Here is a 23710-nt window from a genome sequence, read left to right as displayed (position 1 = left end):
TCAGGTAGTTCATTCACAACGTCTGAGTGTATGTTGTCGGCGATTAGCCTAGCAATGATCTTAATTGTGGTTGTCAGCCCAAAACCCTCTAAATATATATTAAATGCATCTTACAGGTACACCTAGACGTGAGCATATTACCCCCGTGCTATCATCACTCCACTGGCTTCCAGTCCATTTTAGAATTGATTTCAAACTTTTACTGTTTGTTTTTAATTCTATTAATGGCCAGGCTCCATCTTATCTATCGGAAATTTTAACTTTTCGTAACTCTGGCAGGACTCTTCGCTTGACCGGCCAGCTTCTTTTAGATGTTCCAAGGTCAAAACTTAAACAGTGGGGAGACCGATCCTTTGCGGTTGCTGCCCCCAGGCTGTGGAACAGCCTTCCCCCCGAAATCCGCACCACCACGGATGTAGGTCTTTTTAAGTCTCGGCTAAAAACACACCTTTTTAGACTAGCCTTTTACAAAGATTAGGATAGCCTGGTTTTATTAGCTTAAGGGCTTTTTTAATGTTTTTTCGATGTTATCGGTTTTATTGTTTTACTCGCTGGAATTTTATTGCGATGCGCTCTTTGTTTTATTTTGTAAAATGTCATTGTATAATATTTTCCTGCCTTTTATTTATCTTGAGCCATGTTTTGTTGTAAAGCACTTTGAGGGCCTTTCGGGTTTTGTAAAGGGCTATATAAATAAATTTGATTGATTGATTGATCTTACCAGATATAAAATGACTACTACATAATCTGTGGTAGTCGTTTGGAGCCCAGTTTTCTCATCGAATTGCAGCAGTCCATCTCGCTCTCCTCTCCGGGTAAAACTTCAAGTATCTCCGTCTATCTTCTGTTTTTGCAACCAACCGCCACACACGACTTCACCCTTTTGATTATTAATGTTAACGAGCAGAAAAACACGCCATAACAGGAGGAATTTACGGAGTGCTAATGCATTAACATGACGAGTATACGGACAACATGGTGCAGGGGCGTGGCTGTGACGTCACGTGAGTAGGGTCTATAATTTGATCAATGGTATCTGGGATTTAAGGAGCCACGGCGCAGCCATGTTGGTGGGGGCAACTTTCCCACCAAAGTCAATGAGTTGACATTAAAATCAAGTCCTAACTAGCTTACAAATTTGATCAATGTAAAAATATCTGCTATTGACTCAGTAGCTGCCATTTATGGTAGGCTCAGCGCGGCCATATTGGTAGGGGAAACTTTCCCACTATAGCCAATGAGTTGACCTCAAAATCAAGTCGTAACTAGCTTATTTGCATGATAAAAATTATTATGATTTGATCAATGTAAATTTGCTAGTGACTCATTTCAATTGAACACAGAAGGATGATTGGACGCCAGGTCTGCTAGTGACAAACTCATTTGCCAGACTGCAAGATTAAAAAAAAAATTCAACTTTACTGTCATTTTTGCACGATAAAAGTCCAAACCAAAAGACCAGAAACATGTTCACGATCCGTTGAGGTGAGCGTCCACCTCCATGTTCTCCTCTCGCCCTTGAGCGTCCGTCCGCCCTTCTTCCTCCTCCTCCTCTTCTTCTTCCTCCGCTCCATCTACACGAGCAGAAGAACAGTAGTCAGCCGGATGATCGGGGAGAGCGCAGTACGATGCGGCGTTTTCAACCTTGCGTCGCTTCGCGTCCCGGGATTTGTCCGGCCTGCAGCAATCCTTTTAGGCGCTCCACCTCAGCCAGAGACGTCGCTTTAGCGATGGCGTTCTGATTGACAGATGACACACGTTTAGCTTCTGCTGCAAACCATTTTTGTGTGTGAAGTTTTTTGAACACCTGGAGGTTTTTTTTTTTTTTAAAAACTAGTGGTGGATTCAACATAGATTTTGCCTTTGATCCCACCAGATTTTTCATAATGACAAACAAAACAGTGCGTTTCACTTCTGCACAGCCCGACAGCCAGCTAAGAATGAATGCACTTCCATAAACCACAAGACTTTATATTTTCTTGCTTTTATGGGAAGACACTCGTCTTAATATTGTGTAAGTACAACAGAAAAATACACATATTCAATACTCAATATTAGGGATGTCCCGATCCAGGTTTTTACACTTCCGATCCGATACCGATATTGTTTTGCACTTCCGATCCGATACTGGCCAATACCGGCCTATCTGTTCAATTTGGGCTACTTCTTTGTCACTTCATGTTAACCCTTTAACACCTAAGCCTATTTTGGCCGAATTTGCATGCCTTTGATGTTGCCTTTATATTTCAAAGAAAAAATTGTTCACAATGGCCAAGTTGGGTCCCTTTTTTCAGGATACCTTGAACTTCATGTCCAAACTGTTGTTTTTTTCACTGACCAACTTTAATCCACATTTTGGACCCAAAAAGACAAAAAAAATCCCCAAATCTTTTTTCAAAATTTGTAATGTTGAAGTCCCAATGACAACCAAACATGCTCGACCAACCGTTTTGAAGCTTGATATTATTTATTTAACTTGCTAGGATAAACATTCAGTAGAAAAAAATAAGATTGATTGGTTTTATGTTTGACAATTCAACACAAACAGCAGCTATGGTAATAGGCGTTTTTGGCCTTCACACATACTATGGTCAAAACATGTTATATACAGTGCAAAATAGAATTTTTTAAAAATATATATTATCCAACACAACACAACAAGGGTTTGGACCAGTCGATCGCAACGCTAGTGTGGGTAGCTCGCAGCATAAAAAAAAAAAAATTATAATTAAAAAATATATATATATTTTTTGTTGTTGTTTTTTTAAATGTACATAGTTAATTATGTGAGCAAACATAATTTACCGTCCATTTTTTATTTATATTTTTTTAAATGTACACAGTTATTTGTGTTTTGTGAGCAACATAACCTCATATGTTGCTCACAAAGCATAATTACTGTAACTGTACATTTAAATGTTTTTCTTTTTTTTTAGTTCACCCTCCTCTATTAAAGTAGATCGCGGGAGGTTGTCTCATTTAAAAGTAGATCTTGGAGCAAAAAACTTTGAGCACCCCTGGTTTGGAGGATATCTCTTTGTGAAGTTAGGTATTGTACCCATCACCTTATCAAAGGTATATATGTACATGCAATCAAGCTTCTCGAACACACATCTATATAAAAATTGAAAAGATTCGTAGTGAAGAAAAAATAACATTGAAAAAAAAAAAGCATTTTCAAAAATATTGACAAGTAGTTCAGTTCAATTCAAATTTTTTCAGGCATGCGACCCAATAGTTTTTTTTGTTTGTTTGCGCACTCAATAAAGTTTTGTTTTTGAACATGTCACTAAGCTGCGTCACATACAACGTCACACAGCCTACTCATCCGCCGTTTGCGCGCTGTTGTCACTTCTACTCGCTGAGACGCCGACTGATCCGAGGAAAACAATGACAATTAGAGCTCATCCTATTCCTTTAGTTGATGAAATAATGCATTAGCTTGCGCTAAATTTAGTTTTCGATTCATTCTGCACGTTTCAAAGTCGCTCGCTCAAACTAACCGGCCGTTGCTTGCGTGGCATGCCTGCCTTTCATTAGTTGGCGCCTCGTTCGGAAATTTATTAAAAATGATCACATTCGGTTCGTCCTTCTTGACATCAGAACGGCTCTTGGGATATGTAGTCTTTTGTGCTGCTTCGGTTTTGAAAAAGGACAAGAAATGATGGAAATATGGAGATAGATACATGGTCCATGCAGCGTTTTAATGCACATTTATGAGTGCAATAAAACTATAAAACTCAAATGACATTATCTCCCGTTTTTCTTGGTCGATTGACTTCAAATAAAAACTGGTGTGGACATCAACTTCCGTACTTTCAAACGAGAGCAACCAGGGGCACGTGGGTGACGTAATTACAGCGTTACGAGGCTTCAAAGATGATATGCGTAAACGTGTCGCATCCGACACGTTCGGTGTTAAAGGGTTAACTTTAGGGGCTAATCGTAATAGACTTGTGCCAGTGCTGGCGCAGTGGAGTTACAAAGTTGCACCAGTGGCTGTCAAAATGCGAAAATGGCGCAAGGGCGCGGCCCAGATGCTTCCCTGGACCCATACCCGGGTCACTTCATTTTGACTTTACACAACTTCCTCTTAATCGTCTGGCTGCACCCATTCAGGCCATTTCTATACAAGCCGACGAACGCAGCGATGGTCAATATCAAACCAAAAAGACTGCTGGGTTTTACCTTGATGGCTTGGACGTCAGCTTGCGACGGGCCCGTCCTCTTCTTCTCCAGCTGCGCCGCCATTCCGGGCGTGAACCTGCGAGGAGGGAATAAGCCCAGTTAGCCCCGTTGGCCACCGCCCGCTTCGTGACTCTGACCCCAGTGTAGTATCTGTCCTCCAGTCAAATAGGAGACACGCCCCGCTGGCCGCGCTCACGTTTTGCTCTGCTTGGCGATATCCTTCGCCAGCTGAGCGCCGCGTTTGCCTTTGAACATTTTCTCCGCCTCCTGGCGTTCCTGCGACCACAAGCAGACGTGTCAGGTTAAATAGGTCGCCGCTCAAAAGTTTGGAGACACTTTCTCATCCTACTGAATGGTCAAAACGTTTGACCGCCAGTCTACCGTATTTTTCGGACTATAAGTCGCACCAGCCATAAAATGCCCAACGAAGAGGAAAAAAAACATAAGTCGCATTTTTGGGGTAAATTTACTTGATGAAATCCAACACATCGAACAGATATTTCATCTTGAAAGGCAATTTAATTAGGACTGTCAAACGATTAAAATTTTTAATCGAGTTAATTACAGCTTAAAAATTAATCGTAATTAATCGCAGTTCAAACCATCTATCAAATATGCCATATTTTTCTGTAAATTATTGTTAGAATGGAGAGAAGACGGATATATACATTCAATATACGGTACATAAGTACTGTATTTATTATAACAATAAATAAGCTGGCATTAACATTATTAACATTCTCTTATATGATCCATGGATAGAAAAAGTTGTAGTTCTTAAAAGATAAATGTTAGTTCAAGTTATGGAAATTTTATATTAAAAACCCCCTTAATGTTTTCGTTTTATTAAAATTTGTAAAATTTTCAATCTTCTTAATCTGCTTAAGCCCATAAAATCATTTGGACCCAAGCGCCAGCAGAGGGCGCCAAACACCAAAAAACAAGTAACAAGCGGACATTACACTGATGTCATTTTAATGTTTGAGCGGGGCATGTGCGTTAATTGACTGAAATATTTTTAACGTATTTAATTTTAAAAATTAATTAACGCCCGTTAACGCGATAATTTTGACAGCCCTAAATTTAATATAAAAATACATTAGAGAACATGCTGAATAAGTGTAGATATGATAATGTTTAGGGCTGCAGCTATTGATTATTTTAGTAGTCGATTAATCGATGAACTAGTTAGTTCAAATAATCGAGCAATCAGATAAACATGAAAAAAATAAAATACCTGAGCTGGGCCTCAAACTGTATAAAAAAAAATATATACATATAATAAGGGTCTACATAGTACAACAAAAGAACAATTGGCTAACTTACATAGCAAAAGTCCACTAGCTAAAATGCTATAAAATATTTTTTTTTACAATGCCCTAAAATGGTTCAGACACATATTCCCACAAAAACTGGCTATATATACCTTTAAACTAAATTGCAATGGATTAAAAAACATTAGCTCAAACAAACAACTATCTTATGTTGGTCTTAACAGGGAACAGCTGGTTTTGGCCATGTAAAATATGGCAGAATAGAGGGCAGTGTATCCACCCAAATCAATGAAAATGCAAACACTTTCAAAAACAAACCATTACAACGCCACTTTAAACGAATACGCGAAGCAGCAAAAATCAATTCGAATCTTTTTTTCTAGTCGAATACTCGAGTTAATTTATTAATCGTTGCAACACTAATAGTGTTACATGATGCATGAACAACGAAATGCAAATATACTGTCCTCACCAGGACGCTACGGCTCAGTCCTGGCTATACAGCGAGCTAAACTCCCAAATGACGATGCTTGACATCCGCATAATTTGCTGACTTTATTTTGGCCATCGTTATGACACCATCATTTGAAGAGTGAAACTAACAATAGAAATAATACAAATCAATTTCGTCCTCGACACCAAACAAGTTCGCATCAACGTAAATAAATGATAATTAGCTGCTATTACAGCAATGACACAAACCGTTAGCATGCGTTCGCTAGGATTAGCACATGGTTCAAACAACCACACAACTGGCTCTAAGTGTCCGATCGCATGTGGAAAACACACAACAACAACAGAAAAGATGATACACACAGGCGTTGCCTCTGTAGAGATATTTTACAAGCATAAACCATGAATGTAGGTTTGCAGCCGTGTTTCTCTCTCTCTCTCTCTCTCTCTCTCGCCCACTCGCTCAAACTCTGCATAGCTGTCCGTCTTCTTCTGGCGTATCAGCGCTCTTCTTCGCGTAAACAAGTGCGAGTGCGCCCCCAATTGGGCGTGAAAGCGCCACAAACTAAAAGCATACATTTCAATATAAAAAAACTCATTAATACGATTGAACACACATTGCCAAAGGCAGAACGCGAACGTGGCCATAGCTATTAAGTTATTCAGATAGCTATAGCATAAACAACATGCTAAAAAGTTTACCAAACCATCAGTGTCACTCTAAAACACCAAAATAACATGTGAAATGATATCATAATGTGTAAATAATTTCACACATAAGTCGCTCCTGAATATAAGTTGCACCCCCAGCCAAAATATGAAAAAAAGCGACTTATAGTCCGAAAAATACGGCAATAAGATGACGCTGGAGAAAAAATTGGATACATCAAAATTCTGTCAACCTGTTGAAAAATGTGCCGTCTTCATTTTCCTAGCACACAAGTGTATGACAGGGGTCACTTCCTGTTTACTTTAGGTCTACTTCCTGTTAGTACGGGGGATTTGCGGGTCACTTTCTGTTACTGTTCTGCTTTCTGTTGATCTGTAGGCATTTCGGGGCCATTTCCCATTCGTATTGGGTCACTCCCTGTTGATTTGGGGGCATTTGAAGGTCACTTCCCATTCATATTCGGTCATTTCCTGCTGATTTTGAGACATTTCAGGGCCTCTTCCTGTTCTGATTGTTCTGAGGCATTCCAGGGTATCTCCCTGGATATATCAAGTCACTTTCTGTTGATTTGGAAGCATTTTGTGGTCACTACCTATTTAATTTAGAGGCATTTCAGTGCTACTTTTAGTAAATGTTGGGTTCCTATTGGTTTTGAGGCATTCTAGGGTCACTTCTTGCTGATTTGGGACCATTTGGGTCACTTCCTGTTAATATCGGGTCTCTTACTATTGATTTGGAGGTATTTGGTGGTCACTTCCTATTAATTGTGAGCATTTCAGGTTCACTTCCTGTACATATTGCATCACTTCCTGTTGATTTGTGGGCATTTCATGGCTATTTCCTGTAAATGTTGGGTTCCTACTGATTTTGAGGCCATCAGCGGTCACTTCCTGTTGATTCGGGGGCATTTTGAGGTCACTACCCATTTAATTTGGAGGCATTTCAGTGCTACTTCTTGTAAATGTTGGGTTCCTATTGGTTTTGAGGCATTCTAGGGTCACTTCTTGATGATTTGGGACCATTTGGGTCACTTCCTGTTAATATCAGGTCTCTTACTATTGATTTGGAGGTATTTGGTGGTCACTTCCTATTAATTGGGAGCATTTCGGGTTCACTTCCTGTACATATTGCATCACTTCCTGTTGATTTGTGGGCATTTCATGGCTATTTCCTGTAAATGTTGGGTTCCTACTCATTTTGAGGCCACCAACGGTCACTTCCTGTTGATTTGTGGGCATTTTAGGGCTACTTCCTGTAATTGTTGGGTTCCTACTGATTTTGAGGCATTCTAGAGTCACTTCCTGTTGATTTGGGGGCATTTTGTGGTCACTACCCATTTAATTTAGAGGCATTTCAGTGCTACTTTTGTAAATGTTGGGTTCCTATTGGTTTTGAGGCATTCTAGGGTCACTTCTTGATGATTTGGGACCATTTGGGGCACTTCCTATTTATATCGGGTCGCTTACTATTGATTTGGAGGTATTTGGTGGTCACTTCCTATTAATTGGGGGCATTTCGGGTTCACTTCCTGTACATATTGCATCACTTCCTGTTGATTTGTGGGCATTTCATGGCTACTTCCTGTAAATTTTGGGTTCCTACTAATTTTGAGGCCATCAACGGTCACTTCCTGTTGATTTGGGGGCATTTCGAGGTCACTTCCTATTGATTTGGGGGCATTTTAGGGCTACTTACTGTAATTGTTGGGTTCCTACTGATTTTGAGGCATTTTAGAGTCGCTTCCTGTTGATTTGAGTACATTTGGAGTCACCTCTGTACATATTTAGTCACTTCCTGTTGTTTTGGGGGCATTTCAGAGTCACTTCCTGTTGATTTGTGGGTATTTTGAGGTCACTTCCTATTGATTTAGGGGCCTTTCAGGGCTATTTCCAGTTCATATTGGGTCCATTCCTGTTAATTTAAAGGGGCATTTCAGGTCTACTTCCTGTAAATGTTGGGTTCCTACTGAGTTTGAGGCCATCAACTGTCACTTCCTGTTGATTTGGGGGAATTTTAGGGTCTCTTCCTATTGATTCGGGGGTATTTGGAGGTCACTTCCTATTAATTTGGGAGCATTTGGGGTCACTTCCTGTTGATTTGGGGGCATTTTAGGGTCACTTCCTGTTCATATTGGGTCTCTTCCTATTGATTTGGGGGCATTTGGAGGTCACTTCGTATTATTTTGGGAGCATTTCGGGTTCACTTCCTGTACATATTGCGTCATTTCCTGTTGATTAGGGGGCATTTCAAGGCTACTTCCTGTAAATGTTGGGTTCCGACTAATTTTGAAGCATTTCAGGGTCACTTCCTATTGATTTGGGTACATTAGGGGTCACTTCTGTAGCCTAATTGGTCACTTCCAGTTGATTTGGGGGCATTTGGAGGTCACTTCTTATTGATTCGGGGGAATTTCAGGGCTACTTCCTGTAAATACTGGGTGACTTCCTACTGATTTTGAGGCATTCTAGGATCACCTGTTGATTTGGGTACCTTTGGGGGTCACTCCTGTACATATTGGGTCACTTCCTGCTGATTTGGGGGCATTTGAGGGTCACTTCCTGTTCATTTTGGGTCTCTTTTTATTGACTTGGGGCATTTGAAAGTCCCTTCCTATTAATTTGGTGCTATTTCAGGTTGACTTCTTGTACATATTGGGTCACTTCTTATTGATTTTAAGGCATTCCAGAGTCACTAATGATTTGGGGGCATTTGGGGTCACTTCCTGTTGAGTCACTTGGGTTGGAATTCAATAAGAATTAATAGAGGTTTTTGTACAATTAAAATGAATGGCCATTAGAAATCAAAATTTAGCCCATTAGAATTGAACGGGTATGTTTTATGCAAATTTTGGCCGAATTGTACCTGTTTAGCAAAAAAAAAAAAACTATAGAAATTTAGTGTCATGAATTTCGGAATGATATGATGAATAAAACATGAGGTTTTGGCTAATGGTCATTTTTGGATGAAACAGTCCGCGTCGCGTGAGAATTCCGGTCGTTTGGATGCTTGTACAGTATCCCGTTTTGGGACCCACCTTGAGCTTGACCTTCTGAAAGTCCAGCACACGGATCTGTGGGATTTTGTTGATGACGTAGAGCCTGTAGTGCTTCTTGTTGGTCACGGGATTCCTCAGCAAACTGGACCAAAAAAGCAACAACAAAAAACAAACATTGCTGTCTGTGAGCCACACCCGCTGTAACCGATGTCCTGCCGCTTCTCACCTGAGCAGACTCAACGTCTTGACCGACGCTAGCGGCTCCAAGTCGCCCTGGAACACAACGTATACGTCCGTTTGTCAAAAGGAATTGGACGTCTAGCGCCGTCAATGGCACTCCAACAAGAGCGTTCAACATCATGTCAATTCATTGGACCTCTATCGTTGTCAATGTGCAGTTCCTTTCAGCAAACTTTCATGTCACTTCCTGTTGATTACAGATCACCTGTTGTGGTGGTTTCCTATACATCATTTCTTGTACCATTTCAAGCATTTCTGGATCACTTCCTGTGCATTTGCGATAAATACTGGACACTTCCTGTAGATTGTGGTCCACTTCCAGTTGATTTTAGGGCAAGCTGGGGTCATTTCTTATTGTTATCACTGCATTTACAGGTCACTTCCTGTTGATTTGGAAGCACTTACAGGTCATTTTCTGATGGTGTTGGGGCTTTCCCCAAGTCACTTCCTATTGATTTTGGGGGGCATTCCCCGGTCACTTCCTGTTCATTTTGGGGGCATTCCCGGATCACTTCCTGTTCATTTTGGGGGCATTCCCGGATCACTTCCTGTTCATTTTGGGGGCATTCCCGGATCACTTCCTGTTCATTTTGGGGGCATTCCCGAGTCACTTCCTGTTCATTTTGGGGGCATTCCCGAGTCACTTCCTGTTCATTTTGGGGTCATTCCCGAGTCACTTCCTGTCCATTTTGGGGGCATTCCCGAGTCACTTCCTGTTCATTTTGGGGGCATTCCCGAGTCACTTCCTGTTCATTTTGGGGTCATTCCCGAGTCACTTCCTGTTCATTTTGGGGTCATTCCCGGGCCACTTCCTGTTCATTTTGGGGGCATTCCCGGGTCACTTCTGTTCATTTTGGGGCATTCCCGGATGACTTCCTGTTCATTTTGGGGCAATTCCCGGATGACTTCCAGTTCATTTTTAGATCATTTCCTAGGCCACTTCCTGTTCATTTTTAGATCATTTCCTAGGCCACTTCCTGTTCATTTTTGGGGCATTCCCCGGGTCACTTCCTGTTCATTTTTGGGGCATTCCCCGGGTCACTTCCTGTTCATTTTTGGGGCATTCCCCGGGTCACTTCCTGTTCATTTTTGGGGCATTCCCCGGGTCACTTCCTGTTCATTTTTGGGGCATTCCCCGGGTCACTTCCTGTTCATTTTTGGGGCATTCCCCGGGTCACTTCCTGTTCATTTTTGGGGCATTCCCCGGGTCACTTCCTGTTCATTTTTGGGGCATTCCCCGGGTCACTTCCTGTTCATTTTTGGGGCATTCCCCGGGTCACTTCCTGTTCATTTTTGGGGCATTCCCCGGTCACTTCCTGGTCATTTTTGGGGCATTGCCCGGTCACTTCCTGTTCATTTTGGGTGCATTCCCGAGTCACTTTCCTGTTCATTTATGTGGCATTCCCGAGTCAGTTCCTGTTTATTTTTGGGGCATTCCAGAGTCACTTCCTGTTCATTTTTAGATCATTTCCTGGGCCACTTCCTGTTAATTTTGGGGGCAATCCAGAGTCACTTCCTGTTAATTTTGGGGGCAATCCAGAGTCACTTCCTGTTAATTTTGGGGGCAATCCAGAGTCACTTCCTGTTAATTTTGGGGGCAATCCAGAGTCACTTCCTGTTAATTTTGGGGGCAATCCAGAGTCACTCCCTGTTAATTTTTGGGGCATTCCCGAGTCACTTCGTGTTCATTTTAGATCATTTCCCGGGCCACTTCCAGTTCATTTTGGGGTATTCCCGGGTCACTTCCTATTTATTTTGGGGCATTCCCAGGTCACTTCCTGTTCATTTTTAGATCATTCCTGGGTCACGTCCTGTTCATTGGTCACTTCCTGTTAATGTCCAGCATTTCCTGATCACTTTTTGTAGCTTTTGAAGCACTTACAGATCATGATGTGACTACTTTTGGGCAGTCTGGGCTCATTTCCTGTTGATTTTAGAGCATTTCTGGGTCACTTCCTGTTATTGGTTCCTTCCCATTAATTTCAGGCATTTCCTGTCAATTTTGAAGCACTTACATGTCACTTCCTGCAGCTTTTGGGTCATTTCCTGTTGATTTTGAGGCACGTACAGGACATTTTCTGAGAATTCTGGGGCAGTTTTGGGTCATTTCCTGTTGATTTTACAGCATTTCCAGGTCATTTCTGGTTCACTGGTCACTTCCCACGTCATTTCCTGGTCACTTGTGCGAGCATTTCATTCGCTGCCACACTCGCTTGGATTACACGTCTGCTATAGGTGGATTCATTTGCAGAAGGATGACTAGACACCACGCGATTGGACGCAGCTTATCATCAACGGATCAAAAAAAAAAAAAAAAACCTCACCAGCTCCTGGATGTTGTTGTTGGTCAGGACGAGTTCTCGAAGACTGGGAAGGCACTGCTCAAGGTTCTCTCCGAAACGACTGCAACACACAAAATCCATCAAACCCACAAGGGGGACAAAAATGAACAAAATGTCCTTCCTATATTTCACGTGTGTCTCACCATATCCTGTTGTTGTTCAGCAGCAGAGTTTTGAGTCGTTTCAGGAGCGGGAATCCGTCCAATTTACGGATTTCATTGTCAGAAAAGTCAATAGTGTCGAATTGGTCCAGAGTAGCTCCCAGATTTTCCAAAACTGGAATTTTATAACCTGGGGAAAACCATTCCAAAGTCTGAAAATTGGATTACTGTCATCCCTGACGCTTATACAACAGAAAAGAATTTATCACGTCTTTAAAATTGTCACAGGAAAATTGTTTGCAAGACGGAGTCACTTCCTGTTGGTTGATTTGGGAGGATTTCACGGTCACTTCCTGTTGATATGACAGCACTTTTGATTTTGTGGCATTTCGCGCCAACTTCCTGTTCATATTGGGTCACTTTCTATTGACATTAGGTCACTTCATGTCAATTTGGCGGCATTTTACTGATCACTTCCTATTTCAGGTCTCTTCCTGTCCACTGAATCGACGTACAAAGGCGCCAATGGCAATTGGATCCGGGGTCATTTCCGTGTCACTTCCTGTTAATATCAGATCACTTCCTGTTGATATCGCGTCAATTCCTTTTGATTTTGCAGGCATTACGGGGCAACTTCTTGTTTATATTGGGTAACTTTCTATTGATCTGGGGTCATTTCAGAGTCACGATCAGTTATTACCAGATCATTTTCTGTCGAAAACGCATCAATTTCTTGATTTTAGGGTATTACCGGGAAATTTCCTGATCATATTGAGTCACTTCTTGTTGATTGCAGGTCACTTTAATTTAATTTTGGGCATTTTGGGGTCATGTCTAGTTGATATCATTTCATGTCCCATCAATGCAATGGCGACTAAAGCTATTTTGTTCATTAAAAAAATAAATAAATAAATAAAAATACGGTAAACGTTTGCCTCAAGAAAATAATAGCTTGGTGCCCATCAACAATCTGAATATTTCTAAATGTGTAAATCGTGTAATTTCGACAAAAACTGTAGGACAAGTAGCGTTTTGAAATGTCACTTTTCTTGGGGAAAAAACACGAGACTTGCATTTGGTTCGTCGTTTTGGGGTTATTTGCATATTCTTTTACCTAATAGCACTCGAGAGCAATATTGCACCACCGCTTATGGTCAGAGAGACATTGCCTAGATTCTTTCGGACAGTCAAACGTCAAAGGAAGTACTAGGTAACACTATTAGCGCTTGGCAAATGCACGCGAGGAGCTAGCGTAACAGGCTAACTAGCTTAGCTAACAAACGACGCAGCGCGTTTACCTCTCAGGTCGAGCTCTCGGTCTCTCACCGGGTTGGTGTATTGAGCAGCCTGCTCGATTAACTCGGCGGATAGCTTCACCATTTTTCAATAACAAAAAACACGCTCGACTTCTTTTAAACGCACCGCGTTAACTACAATGTGAGAGCGGCGTCTTCCGACCCGGAAATGAAATCGACTTCCCGCTCCCGAATTTACTTCCGGTTCAATTTAAAGAGAACGTACTTTTTTTCGTCTAGAACTTGTCTTTAGTTTCCTTTTTATGACATGAATTAAGTCTCATTTTCCCTTTTCTCTTAACTTTAAATGTTAGTTTTTCAAAAAGTTTTTTTTTTCATCGAAAAACGTGCTCCTTTGTGAACCCTTTTCAGTGACAGCGGTTGCACAACTTGCACGTACTATATAGCTAATATCCAGGGGCGGATCTATTATTCTAGCAGAGGTGGGTAGTAACGCATTACATGTACACCGTTACATTTATTAGAGTAACTTTTTGAGAAAGATGTACTTCGATGAGTAGTTTTACAAAGCTATGCTTTTTACTTTTACTTAAGTAGACTTGTTAAGAAAAAACGCACTTTGGGCTACACAAAGTTGTTAGATTTTTCCTCTTTATTATACATATTAGATTGATTTATTTATCTTATTTTTTCACCAGCAATGCCAAGAAGCTCCACCAACGAGATGTCGCAACAATAATCAGATGACTCCATTATACCAATCAGATGCCAGCTTGCCGCTCTATGTTCACAGGAGCCTGTTCAATTATGTGGTATCTTTGAAGTGCCTGTGACACGAAAAAGCATGTTTATTTCATAATCCACGCTGTACTTATGCTCCTGAATGATATGGACCGCTTGGATGTGTGTGGAAGCGATCGCTATAGTTATTCAGTTTTTTTAAATCCTGCGCCATGAAAATGAGTGACTTCCGGCTTCGGTCTTGCATTGAGGAGGAGGGCGCTGTGACGTGTACGGGTGAAGGCGTCCTCTTCCTAAACAGCCATTTATTTAGCTAATGGGGAAAAATACTTGGATAAAAAGAATATCCTGTAAAAATATTGGAGTAGAGAGACTGAAACAATGACATTTTGCGTCTCTCTTCGTCGCGTTTTCCTCGTTCTGAATAATTCCCCCTCAATGGGCTGAATAGTAAAACCGATGAGCCCAGTCTCCCGCTGACGTCATCCACCTGTTGGGGACGCTAGAGCCCTATAATGGTAGGCGTGGCTAACCAGCAGATTAAAAGACTAATATATCGTCATCTGCGCTTTGCTAAATTGTTGTATATAGTTGAATCGTCTCAAAATATGATTCTAATTCACATAATAATGCTATTTAAGACTTTTTTTCTCCTGTCGTATGCTCTTTAAAGGAACATATAAAGAGGGTTCCTGGCTATGTTCGCCTTAGGCCCCAGAATTGCCAAGTCCGCCACTGACAAGGACATATTTGTATTTGACACAAAAATAGTTCAGTAACGCATGCGACACACCAAGATGCCTCCTGAGTCCTGAATAGATATTGATATAACTAGATAGAGAGTCAGTTATATAACAGAGTGTCGTGTTTTGCTGTACGAGAGACGTGTGCGCCCTTCCGTCAGGGGCATTTTCCGGCACAACACCTGTCGCTGGGTCATCGAGGACTTTGGCTCTGAGCGCGGATTGTTTAAGTCACACGGCGAAGAGACGACGACAAGAACGAGACGAGAACCTTGCGTAAGTACAACTTGTTGTTAGATGTTGGATAGTCAGCGAGTCGGTAGCTCCATTGGTCCATTTTTGTTCATAGGTTAGTCACTCGGTCTCTTACTGAGTTGGTTGTTTCGCTACGATTTCATGTGATCTCAGTTTAGCTCCGTTGGTCAGATGTTGGTGAGCGTTTCGTTCGTCGATCAATTGTCAGTAATGAAGTTCATTCAGTTAGTTTTTTGGCAGGTGAATCGTTTAGCCTTTCTTGTACAAGCTTCTATTTCAGGTCCTTAAGAATTAGGAAATAGTTATTGTGCTGACATTTGTCATCAGTGCCAAGGGGGTGTCAAGTGTGTGGGGGGGGGTCATCAAACAAGGGATTTTAGCCTCTGCTGAAATCTTACTAGATATCAAGTCATATAAACACGCTAGTTTCATGATGAGTCATAGACTTCATAACTATTGACAGGTCACTTCGCGCATATACAGCGCCTACCCTTCAAGCAGGGGGCTGCCCACATGAAAATGAGCTATTTACAAACACACACGCAGCAAATGTAACGCCGGATTTAGTTGAAAAAGAAAGAAAGCTGTACCGCATATGAACAGGAACGATTGTCTCAGGAGTGATTTGTTCGAGGATTCAAGGTAATTATTATATTTTACGTACCATGCATGCATTTTGAAATGTTGGGAGAAAGAAAGAAAAAAATAAAAGAATGGGAGAAATTAACCGCTACGGTGATGGCGTCATTCTTCGACATATTTATGTAAAATATATGCGTAACTGCCCGTTTTTTTTTTTTTTTTTTTTTTGCTTTTTTTTTTTTTTTTTATATCAAAGAATCGAGACTGTTTTACGTTCATATCTAAAATCTGGTGATTTAAGCATTTCTTCAAAAGAATTTTCAACTGAAAAAGCTCTTTGTTGTGATCAGGGGGCTGCCACAATGGCTAACTGACTAGCATCATTCCGACATACGGTGCTTTGACCCGGAAAATATGACGGCAACTGTCAAAACCCTATGTGTGATGGTTTGTTTAAAATATTGTATTTTGTCAAATGATGCCCTCTGGTGGCGGCGTTGGGTGTGGCTGAACTCTTACCTTTTATGACTGAGAAGCAGACGTGTCTGAAAATGGCTAACAGCTACGCTCTGTTTCGACCAACATTTGGCTGTAAGTTGTTTCAGTTGATGTTTGTTGGTGTGGGCATTTGTGGTTAAGTTTGGAGATACTGTTTGTTAAGTTATGATTAGCGAATTGCTATGAGAGAAGCGTAAATATGTTAGCATTCGTAGCGTCTAAGCTAGTGGACTTTATTATGCAGATAGGGCTGATTTGTTGTACTAAATTTACATATTGATTGTACTGGAGGAACGTTTGACGTGTATCTTAATTTATGAAGAAGGAAAATAAACGTTTACATTAGCTTCAATTTTAATGTACATTCAATGCTTTTAAATCGTTGAAATTTAGGTTTTGCATTCAGGAAATGTGGGGGGGAAATTAGGAGATGGAGGCTGAGGTTACTGCTGTTTTTGTTAACTTTTATTTTGCAAATCATTGAAAAAATACAATTTTGAATGACGAGCCTTTTTGTGTTTGTATGTGTTATAGGAATAGTTGTGCCAAAAGCAGTTTTTCTGCATTTCATTTGTTTTAGGAAGTTTGACGACTCTCCCCCTAAATAGAAAAAAAAAATCGGTCTCCATGGCGACCTTCATGTCAGGGAATTTCGGAAAGAAATTCTAACCACGCTCAAAAAAATGGGGTGTTGAACTGACATAATAAAATGATGGAAAGAATTTGCACCTGATAATATTGCTTTCTTTCAGTATTTAGCAGTTGTGTTCTTTTAACATAAAGCACACATGTTGAGCCAACATAAGGCACAACTAGGGCTGTCAAATTTATCGCGTTAACGGGTGGTGATTATTTTTAAAAAATAATAACGTAAAAATATTTAACGGATGCACGGAACGACCCACTCACGCATTGCCGCAAACAGACTACAATGACGACGTTCTACGTATATACAGAGTTAAGAGGCAGTGACAGATGAGTGGAGTGGATACAGGCATTTATTTGAAGCATGCTTTTAATTGCGTAAAGCTTTGACATCTCTTCCACAACAATTATAACTATTGAGGCGAGCAACGTGGGGGAGAATGACAGGAGTTGATCTTTTACTTAACACCCTGCATTGTACACAACACAGAGAATATATATTATTTGCAGCTGCCACACACAGTCATGGTTACCCACTTCCCATCATGCATTTGGGCAGAACAGTTTTGTCACTACATTATCATTTACTGAAAGCTCAACACATACACTAGATGGCAATATTTAGTCACAATATACAAACTCACATTTATCCTTTAAGAATCTATCCGTGGATCCCTTTCACGGAGAGAATGTTAATAATGTTCATGCAATCTTGTGGATTTATTGTTATAATAAACAAATACAGTACCTATGTACAGTATGTTGAATGTATATATCCATCTTATCTCTCCATTCCAACAATAATTTACAGAAAAATATGGCATATTTTAGAGATGGTTTGAATTGCGATTAATTACGATGAACTAATTTCTAAGCTGTGATTCACTCGATTAAAAATTTTCATCGTTTGACAGCCCTAATTTTAACGTAAATGGCTGTCAATGGCATCAATTTATATATGCCTCAATGGAATCCAGTACATTGGCATCAATAGTGGTGACATTCATGATAGTCAATGGCATGGACATACATAGCTGTCAGTGGTATTGACTTACTTAGGCGCCACTTCAATGTCAATGGGCTGTAATGGTAAGTGGTCAAAAATCACAACCACCTATGTTTTCCTGTCATTGAAAATGAAGGGAAAATGTTTGCCATTAAAAATGAATGGAATTCCGGTCATTTTGATATTTAACCGATGCCGGTCGGTCAAACGGTTTGGAGTCTGCACTGCGCCGAAAAAATGTGGATAATAATATTATGAAAGAAAGAAATAAAAATAAAGTTGAGGAATTTTACTAGCTGGGCCTTTGCCTTTCAAAGTCCCATCTAATAAAAAATCTCTTTTCACATACAAAATGATAATTCAATTGTGATGGTACCAATGAGGTGTCCCTTACTTATTCAGGGAGTTGGCAATCCTTATTTTAAATCTCGCGAGAAATCATGAGACTATTGCAATTAGTTGGAAAGACACATTGACGTTATGTTGCATCAACAATATCTAATCAAGCTCCTCATTCACTGTTCATGTTTATGTAGAGACTGCATGAATCAATCATGCTCACCTTGGAAACATGATGGTTTCTTGTTGAAAATGCACACTGTCTTTTAGTAAACTTTACAACCTGCCTGATTCATTTTTTTCAGTGCACTTTCACCCCTGGCTGTAGCAACAAAGGCCTGCAGCACATTGGGCTGGCGCAACGCGAAAAATAAACAAATTAATGTGCAAAATCATCTGAATCCGCATTCCTTCGGCATACAATAGTGTATGGCTGTATAGTAAAGATGATCTCATTCTCTGACGTCATATCCGCCTTCTTCCTCAATTCTAGACTCTGGCTGGAAGTCAGTAATTGTCATGGCGCGGGATTCAAAAAGTTGAGTAAATACAACCCTTAGCAAAAAGTATGGAATCACCAGTCTCGGACGAGCACTGACTCAGACATTTTATTATGTAGAACAAACTCAGATTAAAAGCTTGAAAAAAATAATGAATTAGTTCAAAAGTCCAACTCCTTGGCATTCAGAAACACTAAAATAAATGAATAAAAACATTGTGGTGGTCAGTAAATGTTACTTTTATAGAACAAGTGCAGGGAAAAAAATATGGAATCACTCCAATTTGAGTAGAAAATACAGACACATACAGTCAATTTCCTTCCCTCAATTGGGCCCCTGCCTCAGATTAGATCTGCTCGTTAGTCAGCAGTTAAAAACGGTGTAGTTATCACACCTTGGAGGGCTGCCGGACCAACAAGAGAGATATCTCTTGAGACCAAGGACAGGATTATCAAACTTTTTGAAGAATGTAACGCTACACGTATGGTTGCCAAAGATGTGGGCGTTTCACAGTCAGCTGGACCAAGTACAAACAGAATGGCAAGGTTGTTAGAGTTGAAGCAGTAATGTGAAGTAATTTCTTCACATGCCAAATAGGGTCACAAGTAAAGTAATGAAACATTGTCCAACAAATAAAGCATGAAAAAATAATTTATATGTTGTATATTTGACAAAATAATCGCGTTTCCGAACTTCGAGCCTGAAGGGGGACGAACCCGGAAGTGATATGTCACACCGGGAAGAGCGATGGCAGCTCCATACAGACGGCCGCCATACAAAGCCCTTCAAACAATGATTCAAACAGCGATATAAGCGATAGATCGAGCGCAAGGGAGGAGATCCAAGTTTTTGAAGAGTTGGAGGAAGAAGAGGAGCTTGGAATTTTATGTTGGACCTAACATGTATTAGCCAGACGCTAATCAGGATGCAAACAATGTGCCTAGACTACCTGACATGGAATGGATACAAGACCCATCGAGATTACAACATTGGTAAGATATAGGCGGTTATTATTTTCATGATTTGAAGATGCAGGCATTTGCACATAATTTGATGTTTTTGTCTATCTGATGACATTGTTAAAAAAAAAAAATAATCAGACTTCATGTTCATTTTGGCAGATCCGGCAGCTGTCGTGCATATAAAATAATAATATAAAAACGTTGGGGGGAAAGAAGGAGATGAGTCGTCGATGGCTTTCTCCACTTTATTGTGGCAACAATAAGAAAACAAAATAATAGCGGACTGCCGCCACATTCGACCGCAAAGTTTTGCTTCTCGCCGATCCCCTCCTCGCCTCCTACTCCAGCGTCTCTTAAATGGATCGTGCATAGTGTCTTGTTATGAGCTTTTAGTTTACAAATGTATCGAACACACAACGTGCTGACAACCTTGTCTCTTTTTTAACACATGGAGCAGTTCTCATGAAAAAGTAAGAACACAGCTCGGCACAGCTCTCGGCAGGAAGTGGCGTCTAATGGCGTGAGGAAATGTAGTTTTTTAACCTAGCGAACGCAACAACAACTATGATCGGGGATTGCCACGAGTTAACTTTCGGCTAACGTCGCTAGCTTATACTGTTCATTCCACAACAGTAGGCAGCTATGCTTTGACAAAGTCATCAGTCATCTATCCAAAAATCACACTTACTTTTTGGCAAATCCTTGATCATAAGCAGACCGCTTAAGGAAGCAGGCATCTTCGAAGTGTTTGCAGCAGAGAACACTACTCGATGATGGCGTGAAATTTATTCGCTTCGTGCGAACGAAAGATGTCCATTTACGTGCCCTGCTATCCTTTGGCCACTCATACAACTTTTCGTTTGAGTGAGAACAAAATATTGCCACACACCGCTGTGGCATCTTACCGAGAATGTTAGGTTTTGTGTTGGTTTTCTCCTAGTGTGACTTGTCCCTGTGATTGCCCATTGATTTCACCTGTTGTGCCTCCTAGTGTGTCCTCCAATCTGCATCCTCCTGTGCTCACCTGTTCCTCATTGTCTCGTTACCCCTTGTCTGCGTGTGTGTATAGACCCTACCCACGTGACGTCACAACTCCGCTCTCCTGAATGGTACCGCCCACTTGTCCGTCAAAACATAGTGTTAACCTGTTACGGCTACGTACATTTCTCCTATTTACGGCGTGTTTTTCTGCTCCTTAACATTAATAATCAAAATGGTGAAGGCGTGTGTGGCTGTTGGTTGCACTAACAGAGAAGATGGAAGGAGAGACTTGAAGTTTTACCGTATTCCGAGGGATCCAAAGAGGAGAGCGAAATGGACGGCTGCAATTCGACGTGAAAACTGGGCACCAAAAAATCACCACAGACTATGTAGTAGTCATTTTATATCCGGTAAGATGCATTTAAGATATACTTAGAGGGTTTTGGGCTGACAAATAACCACAATTAAGATCATTGCGAGGCTAATCGCCGACAACATACGACGTAGTACGACATAGTTTCAAATTCAAGATGTTTGTGAGTTCCCTTTCTTCCACCATCGTTATTTTTTGAATAATATTTAGCTGGTACCAAGTGAAAGAAACTGGCCTCGTCTACGGGGCTGACAAATAACCACAATTAAGATCATTGCGAGGCTAATCGCCGACAACATACGACGTAGTACGACATAGTTTCAAATTCAAGATGTTTGTGACTTCCCTTTCTTCCACCATCGTTATTTTTTGAATAATATTTAGCTGGTACCAAGTGAAAGAAACTGGCCTCGTCTACGGGGCTGACAAATAACCACAATTAAGATCATTGCTAGGCTAATCGCCGACAACATACACGTATGTATGTAGTGAGAGTGCTATCGCTAAACCATATAAACATTAAAAGCCTTAACTCCATTGACAAACGACATGAAATACATTAGACTTGACAGTGGATGTTAGCAATAACAAAAGATTTTGAATTGAAAATTTCGTAACTCGCCTTTCCAAGCACAAGATAGATTCCTGCCGAATTTTCGTGGACGAGGACCTGTTTCACCCAACCAGCAACGAAGTATTTATAAGCCTCCAAGCTCTTGAAGTTTTTCAAATTTTCGTGAGAATAGGCTGATTTTGTGTGGACAAGATAATTGTAAATATCAGCGTAGCAGATGTCAGGCAGACAGGGCGAAGACAGTGGGTCGAAAAACATCGATTTGGGCATCAAATATGGATCTGGCGACTGTATAGAGCGAAGCTTTTCCACATGACGCCTTTTATGCAACACATCCAGTGAGTTTACGGCATCAGAAAGCACCGGGTCTTCCATGAAATGCATTTTAAATTCCTCGATCAATTGAAAACAATGCTAATACAGAGACAAAATGACGGACAAGTGGGCGGAACCACACAGCGAGCACGTGGTTTTGTGACGTCGGTGGGTAGGGTATATATAAGCACCCAATTTCTTGTCACTCCATGTTGCGTCATTGTCAATGTACTGGTCCACATTCATGCCTGCGTTCCCCCCCCCCCCAATTCCTCGTGTCACTCGCCCTGCTTTGAAAGTAAGTTTATTTGTTAGCCCGACTTTTGTTTGTTACGAGTTTTTGGATACCCCAGTCGTTTTTTGGGTATTTTGTTTTTTGTTGGCATTAATTAAAACCTTTTGCAGTCCTTCTGCCTCGCTTCCTTTTTCCTGCTTTTGGGTCCACACAACCTCTCTGCCCGCGTATTCCTGACAGAGAAGCAATGCAACAAACAATACTGTTCTATGGCGGACTTCCCTCGCACGTCTAGGTGTGATGTAATTTCCGAAGATTTCCAAAGATTGCCGAAGAAAAGCATTTTCGTTGTCAAGGGCGTTGCTATGGGTTAAACAAAGAATCTGGAAGGGTTGCGTTAAAAATAAAGAATATGCTTACAACTGTTTAGTCATTGATATTATTCAAAAACATGGCTGGCCGACCTTACTTCACATTACAGCTTTAAGTGTACTGGTAGACCAAGGAAGACATCCAAACGTCATGACAAACAGCTAAAAGCCTGATGGGGGAAAATATTACATTATGCCTTTGTAATGTATGTATGCATTCAAGACCGTAAAATACCCCGTGTACTATTAAATAAACATGCTTTCTTGTGTCATATGCACTTTAACCGTCCTCCCTCCCTCCTCTCAGTACAGCCACTATCAACGGTTGCCTCGCCGAAGCGTCTCCAAGCAGTAACGATGGCTCTGGACAAGGAGCGGAAGGAGCTGCTGTTGAAAACGCTGATGGAGTTGGGGAACGATGACTTCAAGTCCTTCAAGTTTTGCACGCACCTGCCTCAAAGCGTATGTGAACATGCCGACCGGGTGGACATTGTCAACGCGCTGGTGGAAAAGCACGGCAAGAACGCTCCGGATGAGACCATCGAGGTTCTGAAGAAGATCAATAACCTCAACTTGGCCGAAATGCTGTGCAACGACATGGTGAAAATAGAAGGTTGGTTCTAGGCCTGCACAATACAGTGGGGCAAATAAGTATTTAGTCAACCACTAATTGTGCAAGTTCTCCCTCTTGAAAATATTAGAGAGGCCTGTAATTGTCAACATGGGTAAACCTCAACCGTGAGAGACAGAATATGGAAAAAAAACCCCAGAAAATCTCATTGATTTTTAAAGAATGTATTTGCAAATCATGGTGGAAAATAAGCATTTGGTCAATACCCAAAGTTCATCTCAATACTTTGTTATGTACCCTTTTTTTGGCAATAACGGAGACCAAACGTTTTCTGTAACTCCTCACTAGCTTTTCATACACTGTTGCTGGTATTTTGGCCCATTCCTCCTTGCAGATCTCCTTTAAAGCAGTGATGTTTTGGGGTTGTCGTTGGGCAACACGGACTTTCAACTCCCTCTGCAGATTTTCTATGGGGTTGAGATCTGAAGACTAGCTAGGCC

General features: G+C 41.0%; 2 protein-coding genes across 2 annotated transcripts in view; one reads left to right on the top strand and one right to left on the bottom strand.

Annotated features, from left to right (window-relative positions):
* Positions 1-1394: 1394 nt before the first annotated feature.
* On the bottom strand, positions 1395-13733 carry snrpa1 (small nuclear ribonucleoprotein polypeptide A'). Its single transcript, XM_057832903.1, has 9 exons — positions 13562-13733; positions 12306-12453; positions 12145-12223; positions 9807-9853; positions 9620-9722; positions 4385-4464; positions 4189-4264; positions 1645-1738; positions 1395-1574 (listed from the first exon to the last, which is right to left on the bottom strand). The coding sequence occupies exons 1-9, from the start codon at positions 13641-13643 to the stop codon at positions 1471-1473; spliced, it is 813 nt and encodes a 270-aa protein (XP_057688886.1). The 5' UTR covers positions 13644-13733; the 3' UTR covers positions 1395-1470.
* A 1319-nt stretch (positions 13734-15052) lies between these two features.
* The window catches only part of LOC130913920 (NACHT, LRR and PYD domains-containing protein 3-like), a 32606-nt gene continuing 23948 nt past the window's right edge, over positions 15053-23710 (top strand). Inside the window, 2 exon segments of the mRNA XM_057832892.1 lie at positions 15053-15279; positions 22947-23252. Of these exon segments, the coding sequence (XP_057688875.1) occupies positions 22997-23252 (256 nt within the window). The 5' untranslated portion in view covers positions 15053-15279; positions 22947-22996.

Source organism: Corythoichthys intestinalis, chromosome 1 (assembly GCF_030265065.1).
Source record: "Corythoichthys intestinalis isolate RoL2023-P3 chromosome 1, ASM3026506v1, whole genome shotgun sequence".
NCBI lineage: Eukaryota > Metazoa > Chordata > Actinopteri > Syngnathiformes > Syngnathidae > Corythoichthys > Corythoichthys intestinalis.
The sequence above is the reverse complement of the archived record's forward strand: the minus strand, read 5'-3'. Positions and strand labels throughout refer to the sequence as shown.